General features: G+C 42.6%; 4 protein-coding genes across 4 annotated transcripts; 2 read left to right on the top strand and 2 right to left on the bottom strand.

Annotated features, from left to right (window-relative positions):
- Positions 1-208: 208 nt before the first annotated feature.
- LOC104426822 (cytochrome c oxidase subunit 5C-2) lies at positions 209-2,534 on the top strand. The gene is made up of 2 exons (XM_010039986.3): positions 209-340; positions 2,048-2,534. Exon 2 carries the CDS (start codon positions 2,062-2,064, stop codon positions 2,251-2,253), a length of 192 nt encoding a protein of 63 aa, XP_010038288.1. The 5' UTR covers positions 209-340; positions 2,048-2,061; the 3' UTR covers positions 2,254-2,534.
- Positions 2,535-4,399: 1,865 nt separating this feature from the next.
- On the top strand, positions 4,400-5,021 carry LOC104426821 (calvin cycle protein CP12-1, chloroplastic). The gene has a single exon (XM_010039985.3). It carries the CDS (start codon positions 4,462-4,464, stop codon positions 4,843-4,845), a length of 384 nt encoding a protein of 127 aa, XP_010038287.1. The 5' UTR covers positions 4,400-4,461; the 3' UTR covers positions 4,846-5,021.
- Positions 5,022-6,325: 1,304 nt separating this feature from the next.
- Positions 6,326-7,626, bottom strand: LOC104426820 (bZIP transcription factor 53). Its single transcript, XM_010039984.3, has one exon. It carries the CDS (start codon positions 7,028-7,030, stop codon positions 6,596-6,598), a length of 435 nt encoding a protein of 144 aa, XP_010038286.1. The 5' UTR covers positions 7,031-7,626; the 3' UTR covers positions 6,326-6,595.
- A 2,290-nt stretch (positions 7,627-9,916) lies between these two features.
- On the bottom strand, positions 9,917-12,504 carry LOC104426819 (pentatricopeptide repeat-containing protein At3g62470, mitochondrial). Its single transcript, XM_010039983.3, has one exon. It carries the CDS (start codon positions 12,271-12,273, stop codon positions 10,333-10,335), a length of 1,941 nt encoding a protein of 646 aa, XP_010038285.2. The 5' UTR covers positions 12,274-12,504; the 3' UTR covers positions 9,917-10,332.
- Positions 12,505-12,708: the final 204 nt, after the last annotated feature.

Genomic DNA, 12,708 nt, shown 5'->3' with positions numbered 1-12,708 from the left:
GGATAGTATTAAACAAATTAAAAACTCGGGCTACATTATATATCGGAATTAAAGTTCTGGAACCATTCATATCAAATGCTCTCTCTCTCTCTCTCTCCTCGCCCATCAATCCAAAGTCTCTCCCCTCTCCCTCTCTTGAGCGATTGAGAAATGGGCCTTGTTCTCGTATACCACTGAGAAGGAAAGTGGGCCCATCTGATCAGAAGGCCAGCCCATTGAAGAAGCCCACCCATAATTTTTTTAATTCCTTGTCCTCGTCTTAGCCTCTCTCCTTCTCTCTCTCGCTCTCTCACACGCATTCAGCTGCAGGAAAAAGTAGACTCCGTCGTCTCCTCACGAGGTAAACCCTAATCCGGATCTTCGATTTCGCTCAGCTTTCGACCTTCCGGATTGTCATTTCGAGTTGATTTCGTGCATGAATATCACGTTCTTCGGATTCATTCATCGTTCGGCTCTAGTCGCGCGAATTCCGTGCGTGCTTTCGTTGCGATGCGAGTGTGCGGATGGGGGTCGATGGGGTAGCCGGGATTTTCGATTGCGCGTCAGCTCGAATTTGTTGTGTTGCAAGCGCGTGTTGATCTATCCGTTCGCTCTGTAAGGTCGAGGGAGATGATCCGGGGCTCCGTCTGAAATAGAGGAAGTAGTGAATATTGTGTCTCCCTGCCCTGATTTGATTTCTTCAGTGGCCATCTCCGTGGGGCAATTCCCGATCTCTCATTTCTCCCTCTCTCTCTCGCTCGTCCATGTACACACCACATGGGGCGGGCATCGTGGAGATGATAGGAACCTCGATGGAAGATAATGTAGAGATTAAATTGCATTGCAGATGTCGCTGCTAATTGTTTATAGGATGAGCAACAGGGCAGATTTCGTTTGGGTCATTCAGTCAATGAGAATCTAAACTTGATTTTTTGAAATTATTTAAGAAGTTCTTATTGGTCAATCAAAGTACATGTGTTCTCCGTGAGCAGCAGTTTTCATCGCCAACTCACGTTGTTCTTTAGTTCTTTCTTATTTGATTGTGTGTAGGGTTGTCTGGTAGTTCAGTTTGGAGTATTTCAACCTCGACTGAACTTATGGGTTTGGAAAAATCAAATCCAAACTGAACCAAAAAAATTCGCAATCCAAAGCAGACGTTTACTTCAATTTGTCATTTGTTTGGTGGTTTGGTTTTCAATTGTGGATATTAAGTTGATGCACAAGAAAAAAGTTTTGCTTTAATGTAGACTTTGTATCTCCAATCTCAAATGTTACCACAGAAAACTAATCTCTCTCTGTCTCTCCGTCTCTCTCTCGGTGATGATTTACCAGTTGTCCTTTTCTTTAGACCCCTATATATGGGCTCGCCCGATATTTACACTTAAATCTATTTCACGCGGTACACTTGAATTCTGCATTCAGTAAAATTTTTTGATTGATTGGTTTGTACGTTGCATCTTTCATTTTGCTTTTCTTGTACAAGTACATACTCCTTAGAGTAGTTGGAGCAGGTTGTGTGGATTCATCTCCAATTTTTTAGAGAAAGTTCTAGCGATTATCTTCTGGAAGAAGTCTAGGTGAGGGCAAAGAGTGCATTGTATTTTGCGTTGGGCGCATGGTGATGAGGTTAAAGAACATTTACAGAGTTTCTTAATCTCATCTGTTTTCCTTTTTAATGAACATCTGTACACTTTATCCATCAAGTTAAGTTGATCTTGTCTTGAGTGGTGTGCCTGGAACCTAGTTAATTACCTTCCAGCGTTCCCTTCATGCAATCTTTTTTCTTTTTCAATATACTAAAGTAGATGATCTAAATTGGTTGTTGTGTCAAATTACTGAAGTATGGGGAAAATAAAGCTATGCTGGATTTACATTTTTCATTAGCCATTGAGCAATTAGAAGTTAAGGTGGGTTCTAGAGAAAATGATGGCAACAAGTATGTAAACACTTGGCGTGTTGCAATCATATATGCACACTTATATTTCTACACTCTGGCATTATAATTGAAAATGAAGATAACTAGTTAAAAGAGGTGATGTTTTCTGATCACTGCTCTTGCAAGTTCCAGATCGTTGTGGAAGAATGGCTGGCCATAAAATCGCTCATGCCACATTGAAAGGACCAAGTGTCGTCAAGGAGATCTTGATTGGTATCACCCTCGGACTGGCTGCTGGCGGTGTCTGGAAAATGCATCACTGGAATGAGCAGAGGAAAGTGAGGGCATTTTATGATCTTTTGGAGAAGGGTGAGATCAGTGTTGTTGCAGAAGAGTAAGCATTAGTCATCTCCCGTCCTCTGATGGACAAGTTCAGGAATAACCTGTCCATCTGTTTTTTTCCCTTAAATTGTCTCTTGACCATGAGATTTACTTGGTTGGCTGAAGAATAAATATCATGTTTTGACATACAGACCCTTCTGTTATTGGAAAGTCATTCTAGTTTTCTGGTTTCAAACTACTGTGGGTATGTGGTTCTGTAAGTTTGAGATGTCATTAACTTGATTATATTTCCCATGGTTTTGAGCTCGAGTAATTCAGCTGATCAACTTGGACTGGAGCACAATCATGTTGCTGAAGATAATTAATTTTGCGGTTGGTCCAATAATTAGATTAACTAAACTGTCTCTCAGTCTCTGCTTACAGCATGCAGAGTCCCGCTTTACTCTTGGTCTGAACCCAATGTGTGGGAGGGCTTGTCAGGCCATGTTGAGTCCATTATCACTTTTGTATCGAGTATGTAACGGCATACTGTGTCATTGATGTCTCCACTTCCGCCCTATACGCAATGTCAGATTGTGAATCACGTTTGAAACTCAATTTTCTCATTTATTTTCACCGAGCAGTTTATGCTAGTATGGTCTGGAGAATACGGGGATCTTCTAGTGAGTCCGATTGCGTATGCTCGAAAAACTCTTTAATCTTTTTGTTTTGTTTTGTTTTGTTTTGTTTTTCTGGTCATCTGTCAGAAAACTTGGACGGCCAGAAACTAGGTAGTCTTGTGGAATCTGTCTCTCTTAGAATCTGAAGACGTGTTACGGACGGGTTGATATTTCTGATCAGCGTCTGGCTGTTAAAAGGAGACGTGGTGAAGGCTTCCAAAATTTTGCTAGAAAATATCAACGACCCTTGAAGCGTACGTGACGCCGACCTCGGCTGGATGACAAAACCTTGAGTTTGGCATATTCTGGTGTAGATTTTGAATCTCTTGTTCGGTCGTTGACGCATCAGATCGTATCTTAAAATATCAAGGAAGGTAACAGCGTTTTCCTCAAGTTCGCAATTGTTTTCCACGGAGAGGGATGTGAGATGATCTGTCGCGGGCCTTTTACTGTGATGGTGAGGGTGATGGATTCTCTCCGGAAGTTATGGTTTGACAATTACAATCCCAAGTCTCTTGTTAAAACTAAACAACGAGGTTCAAGTCGGAATAAAATTCGTGATAAGATACAATTTATCTTATTCTATGATTGGTGCTCGTTCAGGACATAATAAAGTCGGATATAAGGGGATATAGACAGGATAAAATTATCCCATGGGAGAGGTGAGATAAATGTGGATATGATTTCTAAAGATAAAATTATCTTATGGGGGTGGTGGGATAAAGGTAGATATGATTTATAATATTCATAATAGGAAAGTTATTTTTCTCGAATAACAAACTTATTAAATTAATAAAATTGAAATTATATTTCAATATAAATAATATTTGAATTCTAATTAAGAAATTTAAAATAAGAAAATACAAATTTATTTTTAATTAATTCTATTTTAATCTATATATTCAACTTTAATTCTATCTTATAATAAACATTCAATCTATAAATTAAGCATTTATATTTATTATATATTTTAGATATGTTAATACAGTTTACTATTTGATAAAATTTTATCAAAAAATGATGAAAGGGGAAAAAAAGAAATAATATAAAAAATAATATAAAAAGAGGAAAAATAAAATAAAAATAAATTAAGGAATGGTGTTACAAGATATTTTTACTTTCTCCATTTATAAACATTTAGGTTAATTTATAATAATATCTTTGTTTATATCAAAAAAATGTACATGATATAATGTAAATATATCTGACTTTAATATTGGGATTCACCAAACAATAGACAGGATATAAAAAAATCTCAGGATTTCATATCATATCCTATCCAGTTCTATTCCGATTAGAAATCCGGACGACCAAACGTAACTTGAAAGTCTTGTATAGATCCACGAAGGACCGGGGAAGATGCGAATCTTCACCGTCCATTTTGTTTTTTTAAGATTACAAAAATAGTTCTCTTAGCGCCAAAAAAAATGTAAAATATCTGCTGTGAAATTTCCACGTGGAGTGCTACCACTGGTTGTAACCTGATAAGAAGTGTGACCTCACAATACCATGGCATCTCCCATCTATTTATATACACAATGCGTGCCCCATCTCCCCATACCATAGCACAATAGTACATCAAGAACACATCTACTCCGTTCCGAGATGGCAACGATATCAAGCATTAGCCTCTCGACCCCGAGAGCCGTGCCCAAGTCGGCCGAGCCGCAGAAGCTGTCTGCCTCTGCCTCGCCGCAGCTGAATTATCCATGGAGGAGGTCCTGCCAGCTCGCAGCTCGCCGGCGCATGGTGGTCGTTTCCTCTGCCCCGGATAAAATAGAGGATAAGGTGGCCGAGAGCATAAAGGGAGCGGAAGAGGCGTGCAGCGACAACCCCGTGAGTGGCGAGTGTGTGGCCGCGTGGGACGAGGTGGAGGAGCTGAGCGCGACGGCAAGCCACCTCAGGGACAAGAAGGCGGCTTCGGATCCCCTAGAGGCTTACTGCAAGGACAACCCAGAGACCGCCGAGTGCCGCACATACGAAGATTGATATCTTTTCGCTATAGTCCTCGCCACGTCCTTAATATGATTAAATTTCAGTTCTAGTGTTTATGCCGTGAGAATAGGAACACCTGGTTGTACTTTCATCAGATGGTACCTTGCACCGCTGGAATTTATTAGTGACAGCCTGAAAACTTGCTAATGAATATGCGTATTCTTCTATAGCATGCCTACGTCTCCTCTTTATGTCTAGTTGGAACTTGCAAGCATGTGAAAAACTGCTAATATTAAACAACTCTGAACTGGCTACAATCTTTTGGACAAATGTTCTGTTAGATACAATCTTTTGGAGAAGCTTCGTAGATAAACGTACATGTAGATACCATCCACCAGCGAAACAAAGATTTCTCGTAGAATATAAAGTAGAGGAATTTGGCCATAGGACGGAAGAGATTGGTCTGGAGCTTGGAAATATCGAGACTTGCCCCTCAGACCAGAGATTTATTCACTCGTCTCCAAGCACAAATTATCGTGTTCCGACGAAATTAGAACTCATTCGGATTTGCATGTACTCTTATCATACCTGCTGAGTGTTTGAGTGGATATCAACTGCATAATCTTGAATATGGATGACACAATTATGCGAGAGTTATCGAAATATCTGTACTGAAACAACCAAATTTCTTCCAGAGAATTGCTCGAGCGCTTCTAGCATTTTCCGAAACCCACTGCTGACCTTTCTAGGCCTCTGGACTAAAACTCGCAGCCACAAGAACTCCGAGTGACATATTCAATCAATTCATGTGAAGATCAATGCTTTTAATCGACGGTTCTATCTACGACTTCATGAGAAAGATTTTGTTAGGCATTTACGTGTCCTTGTCCACCCAATATAATCATCATATCCAAGCAACTCTTATCTCCAATTGAGGGGACAGTTCAACACAAATCTAAAACACATGGTGTGCTTAAGCAATGCGCAGGAAAATTTGAGAAGCACAAGCACCGTTTTCCCTTTAAAGCAACCCTGGAAGAGGTGGGTAACTGGAAAGAGTTCGAACCACGTTTTGATTTGAGAGGCGTATCGAGCCTCGCGCATCGGCTTAGATGACAACATTCAGCTAAAAAATTACACTACAACAACAAAGGCAGAGGAAATGAGTTCATTTTTCATTTCGTGCGGATAGCAACTTGTGAACTTGTAGTCACTGACTAAGGAAATGTGCGGCATAATGTGGAAAAGTATCAGACATCCGAATTGTACCTCTTAACATTTCAGTTTGGTATCATGACCACATTCACCGACTGGTACGAGACACATACGGCCAAGTCATATTTCTTTCTTAGACTTACTCAATACTCACAAATCAAATTTCAAATCATATTCCACTCATAAACAACCGCCTGAAAAGAATATAGAACTCATATGAATTTTGCACTGTGTCACATTTCAACGATAGACCGAGTCGAAACATTAACTTTCCCAAGCCAAATCTCACCATAAGCATAAGAGATGGCTTTTGACTAAGTGGAGAGAGAGAAGCATAAACTTGTTGAAAACCATCAAGAACAGGAACATCCCATAAGTAACAAGCAAGAACAGCCAAGTACAATGTCAAGCAGACATAAAAGCGCCAGTCCATCTAGACAGACGCATACAGATATTGGAGTTCCAACTTCAAGAAAGAGAACGGAATTGACAAGAAAAACAAAAGCAGCAAATGGCTATGGATCTACCATCCCCCCAGAAGGGAACTCCAAAAGAATCAGCCCCAACTTTTGCACTTCCAATCTGATGCTCACAGCTGCAACATGTCGGCAGATGCCGTAATTGGCTGCATCGGGCAGGGCAGCTGCCATGGGTTCATAAGCGGATCAGGTATCTCGGGTATATCGATCGCGAGCCCGCTAACCACCTCCACGACCTGAAGCACTGAATTCAAGGACCGCAGCCTATCGGTCAATTCCATCAGCTGCGCCCGCAGTACATTATTGGCATTTTCGATCTCCGCATACTTCTGAGTGGTGGCGTTGATACCCTGCGCTATCTGACTGTTGGCATTTTGCAGCTCACTCACTTGGCCCAACAAGTCCCCGACTTGCTTCTGCTTCCTCATCCGCGACCGCCTAGCGGACTCGCGGTTCGACTCCATCCTCTTCCTCTTCCTTTCATCGACAGCCACTGGCCGCTGGTTGCATTCCGATCCCGAGCTCGTTGGTTGCGACGAAGCCATCCTCCTTCTCTCCTCGAATTCAATCGCTTTAAAAGCGTTCTAAAAGACCGACTTCAACCACTAGTATCTACAAAAATTCGCAAGGTTCCGGGGCGTTTCCCGAACACTGGGACCTGGGGCGGGGGGAGATTCACGGGCGGGGGGAAGGCGAGTTCATGAAAAGACGTAGAACCAGTAGAGGAACACGACGGAGAAGGAATGGAGGATGCGGACGCGACGCATCAGGATGGAGCAGCTCATAAAACGGAGGACGCTATAAGTGGATTTCCCACGGGAAGAACCCTAGGGACATTGGCGCGGATCCTGGAAGAATCCCTCGAAAATCCGAATCGGGAAGAAAAGGAACCGGCAGCTCCCGATCAAGCGATCGGCAACCGATTATCCCGCGCGAGACCTGGATTCCGATCGATCGAGAACGCGAATCGGACAAGCGATCGACACGACAGCGGAATCGAAACCCTAACGAAGGACGCGCTAAGGAAGAAAACGAGAAAACGGAGAAAAAAACGAAAGGAGAAAACCAAGAAGAAGAAGAAGAAGAGGAGAATACTTAGCTCTTCGAGGGAGACGAAGCAGGAGCGAAAGAGACGCGAGCGAAAGGAGATGGGGGCAGGGCTTGGAGAGCCGGCTTTTATAAGGGAAGTGGTGGGCTGTGATTGGCCCGTTCGATTTGAATAATCAAAAGGGGAAAGCGCTTTTTCCAGCTCATTTTCCTGATTATTTAAATACCGGTTGCTTTTTTTTTTTTTTCTCATTTTTCTTGTTGCGAAGTTGTGCTGTCGGTGTAATAGGCAATAGCTAGCTAAGCGACAACTGTTCCTTCCTTTCAAAGCACTCCGCACTTCTTTTTATCCTTTTAAAAAAGATAATTGCCATTTTTGAGAGAGTTTTTTTTTTTTGGTAGGTATTTTTTGAGAGAGTTAATAGCGTGAAATATCCTAACTTGTACAAATTTGATAAATTTATCCCAAATTTAGTCAGGATTTTAATCTCCGTTTGTTCTTATTTGAGATTTTTTGTCGGATAAATTTGTTATAAATTTATAAATTTGAGGATTTAATTTGAGATAAATTTTTTATATATATCGATTTAATATTTTTCATAATCATAAAATTAATTTAAGATTAATTTATTGTATGTATATTAATTTAGGGCGTTTTATAGTATTAACCTATTTGGAGATGGTTTCCAATGATATCTTTCCTTATATTTTTTTTAACGCGAGCCTCTAATTTTTCGGGGAAAAAAAAGGAAAAAGAGTATATTTTGGTTCCGGTGAGAATTTATGAGATTTTATCAAACATTTATTCTCTTGGTAAATAAAGCGGATTTGTTAGTTAAGGGAGGCGATAGAGTAATCAAAGGCAAACACGTGTCTTGGACCAAAAACGTGTTACTCGCACGTTACAATTTGCTTGTACGCAGTCGTCGGTGTCCTCTTTCTTTAAGGCTGTTGTTTTTGGACATTCCTGCCAATCAATACTTACCAGTCAAAACCACCGACCAAGGTGGCGTGGATGGTAGGGCCTTGGACCTCCCCGGTGGAGGCCAAGGTTCGAATCCCCTGCAAAGCAAGGAGGCGGTCCTAGCTACTACATGGTGACTTAAGCGTGACGTCGGGATGGTGGTTTCCCCGCTAGCGTCGCCGGGGGGTTTATGGCGCACTGCTGGTGCAAGCTGGTTCCTCCTGTCCAAAAAAAAAAAAAAAATACTTACCGGTCAAAATATCGGCCCTTGGCTAAACACGTTTACTGGGACTTGTACCCTAATTTTAAAATGAAGAAAATGTGGTGAAGACAATGCCACATAATTTTAAAAAATTTCTCTCGTCTCCCTACTCATACAAATTTTAAATTTGTCATCATTTAAGGTAAATCCTATCTTTTAATTTTGATTTTTTAAAAATAAAATTGCAATTCTCATACACAACACAGAATATCTAATTGTTTTGCCGAATAAATAAATATTGATATGTGGGATTTTATATGACTTTATTGTAGTTTTTCCAATAGGTGAGCACGGGCACTTGCCCTGACCCACAAGTTCATGACTCGGCAAGACCTCTAAAGGTCGGACTTAAGCAAATCCTAGCCCACGCCCGCTCAAGCCTATGAGCAGGTTAAGTGTCAGATAAATTTTGTTTGATCTATCAATAATTCAAATATTTCGTAACTCGATGACCTGGCAAACTCTTTCAAAGTATCAATATCTTGCATACATATGCAGCTGGTGAAAGGTAGTCATTTATTTTGTTCATTATCAATGAAAATGGTGACAATTTTCAGGGGCAGTGTCAAGTGTAAGTAATTATTTATCTAGAACCAAATATTTTAGAAAATAGCAGTAATAAATGTAGATGCTATTAGATCCGCGATAAAAAGTCCCCAATGCACTGTCACTGTCACTGTCATTCCCATTATCCAAACTGCGTCCACTTCTTCTAGCAACAGCATCTCACATCCACCAAATGGCAAATGGAAAGATTTGAGCGAGCTCTAACCAAAAGTTCTTCAATGAGCTTACCCGAGTTTTGGGAGCATTTTAGTATAACTGCAAGTAGCGGAAATTCGCACTGGAGGTGCTTCATCGCTCTGCCAAAAATGCCTGTCCTTAAATTGGAATCGAAAGTTCTGAGCTGTGAAGAGATCCTACACTCTACATTTACAAGGTCAGGATCACTGGAAAGTGCTACTGCATCCGCATCATAAATTCCTCCCGAAATATAGCAAAGCAAAAGTTGAAGATGGTCCAGGTTTGATGGACTTCCAACATTAACATGCTACTGAATACAAACTACTGGAAAGGAAACAAAACGGGCAAGACGGACTGATGAGTTGTAGAATCCCATCGTAAAGAACTTCGACTTTCAATTAATCTAGCGGCAAGTTTGGACAAAACCATTAAGACTCGTGGCAGGTTTCACTCCTCCAGAAAGATTAATGCATATCCAGCGATTGCTCCAACATATCAGACAATCCCAGAAGAAAATACCAGACTATCAAAGACAAAGCGCATTGGTCAGAATCTGGAGCGAAGCAAGTATAGCAGAGGAATTATCCATGCTACCTTGCTGCAGACTGTATGAGATCATGCAACTAGGAAACAAAGAAAAATGGACACTTTCCTGCCAAATAAAGGAATCAGCGATTTACATGCACAGTGATACAATACGAAACAATAAGGCAGTCTGCTGCCTCTAGCATGAAACTCAAGCTTGGAAAAGGAAGCAAACAGAAAATTCTTCACACTTCTTGTTAAGATCAGCCACGCCCTAGAATTTGGCTTACCCAGGGACAAAGCCATCAGATTTTAACAGGGTCTCTTCTCTTGATCCTCTTATTCATCATCTCAGCCCACCTTGCAAAGACATTAGCAACTTCAAACTTGCCAGAAAACTTCATCTTTTTAGCCAATTCGGCAAGAATATCAGGCTTCCCAGCTCTGGAGAAATCTGCTGCAAACTTGTTATAATCGAGTTGAGGAGCTTTCATTCCTTTCTCTAGCATTTCCTCCAAGTATCTACAAGCCTCTTCCGATCTTCCCTGACTTATAAGCCCCCCAATGAACACAGTATAAGAATTGTCATCAGGGCAACAGCCTTTTTGGCCCATTTCATCCCACACTGCATGACCCATCTCGTAATTTCTGGTAATGAAGAAGGATTTCATCATCATGTTATAAGTATGGATTGTTGGCTCAATGCCACTCTGAACCATCTTCTTATATATCCTGACTGCATCATCCGGCATTTTCTGACTGGTCATCAATTTAATTAAAGCGTTATAAGTCCTCCCAACCGGTGGACAACCCTTTTCCTTCATCTCCTTCAACAATCCAAACACCATATCCATCCTCTTCTGGTTCCCGAACCCTGTGATCAAACATGTGTAGATGGGAGCATCCGGCCGACACCCCTTATTTACCATCTCGTCAAAGTACTCAATGGCTTCTTTCATCTTACCTTGCTTACAAAGGTCTCGAACCATAATCGTATAACTTCGCACGTTCGGCAATGGTCCCTTGGCCTTCATGACCTCGAAAAGCTTAATTGCATCCGATCTCTTCTTGCTCCTCAAAAGCCCTTCAAGCATTGTGTTATGAGCAATGACATCGGGCGTAAATCCTTTATCAATCATCTCATTCCACACTCTCCCTGCCTCCATCAAATTTCTAACCTTGCACCAACCATTAAGCAAGACTGTGTAAGTGCTCAAATTCGGTGTGAATCTCTCCTCCAACTTCTCGAAAAGCAGCTGCGCCTCCTTTCCGAGCTTTGCCCGACCTAGGGCATCAAGTAAACAATTAATAGTATCGACACCCACTTTATACTTATACTTTTTCATAAGCTCAAACATCCCAACAGCCTTCTTCCTCTCTTTAGAAGCAGCAAAAGCCTTTATTGCGATCATAAACGTCTCCATCGTCAAAAGCCCCTTGGTCCCCATTTCCTCGAGCAGAGACACCATAGTCTCAAACTGCCTCGTCTTTCCAAGAATGTCCATCATCGTGTTGTAAGTTCTTGAATCATGAGCGAAACCGGGCCTCTGCCCCGCCCAGCAGAAGAACCGGAACGCCGGTTTTCTAGCATGACGGAACCGCTTCAGCACGTCGACCACCAGATCATGACTCAAAACGACTCCGCATTCGTCCAACACCGCCTCCATGTTCCGATCCAGCGCGAACAATTCGTCGATCACCTTGCATACACGATCCACCTCGGCCCGATCCGCCCGAGTCTCCCCCCCAGCACCTCCATTCCGAACGCCATCTCCCTCGCTATCGTCATCACCATCATCGCCTTCTTCTTCCTCGGAATCAGCACCCCTACCCTCGACGCTACAGAATTCCCTACAGCAGGAGGCACCTACACGCGGCGAGCCCGCGAGATTGACGGCCCTGGAGAGCGCCGTCGAGGCCGTCAATGGCATTTCTTCTTGTAAATGAGCGAACCCAGAGGGGTGTGGCAGAAGAGGCGGAACTTGACGGTGAGGAAGACGGAGAGTATGATGAGCAGCAGGACGACGCAGAAGAGACACGGGCAGAGGAGCACCACCAGCTTGCTCTCGGCGTAGCCGTCCTCCTTCCGGGTCCCGTCCCGGCCGCCGTCGTCGTCCGCTATGGAAAACGCACGGGTCCGCGGCGAGTCCGCTGAGGACGGAGCCATGGAGGTCGCGGATCGGAGAAAAGAATCGGAGCTGCGGAAGCCGAAGTGGGGCGAGGGGTTTTCTCAGAGCGCGACGCATGGGGCTGCCATTAATGGTTGGGAGAGCTGAGGAGCAAAGAGGAGTGTGGTTGAAGCAGGAGGAGCGAGGGGGGGAGAGTTAGGAAGACGTCTCGAGTGGAGGTGGGTGGCGGCGGCGGCCCTGGTGGGCCGGCGGTGCTGGTGGTGGGTCGGTTGGTGCTCACCGCTCGGTGGCTGCTCGCGGACACTGACCAGAGAAGCGAGATTGGAAAAGGTTTCGACAGGTTGCTTTTAGCAAAGATACCTATGACTTGATGAGGCGTTTGGAGACACTCACTGGACATACTTCTTGGATAAAAATGTTCGATTTTTTAAAATCATTGATTGGAGTTCCACATCACCAGAAAATCGAGAATATTTAAAGTTGTGAAATTGCTCGATTTAAAAAGTTTTCAAGTGCACTAAAATCCCAATATAACAATACATTTCACTTCTT

Source organism: Eucalyptus grandis, chromosome 11, assembly GCF_016545825.1.
Source record: "Eucalyptus grandis isolate ANBG69807.140 chromosome 11, ASM1654582v1, whole genome shotgun sequence".
Taxonomy (NCBI): domain Eukaryota; kingdom Viridiplantae; phylum Streptophyta; class Magnoliopsida; order Myrtales; family Myrtaceae; genus Eucalyptus; species Eucalyptus grandis.
The sequence above is the reverse complement of the archived record's forward strand: the minus strand, read 5'-3'. Positions and strand labels throughout refer to the sequence as shown.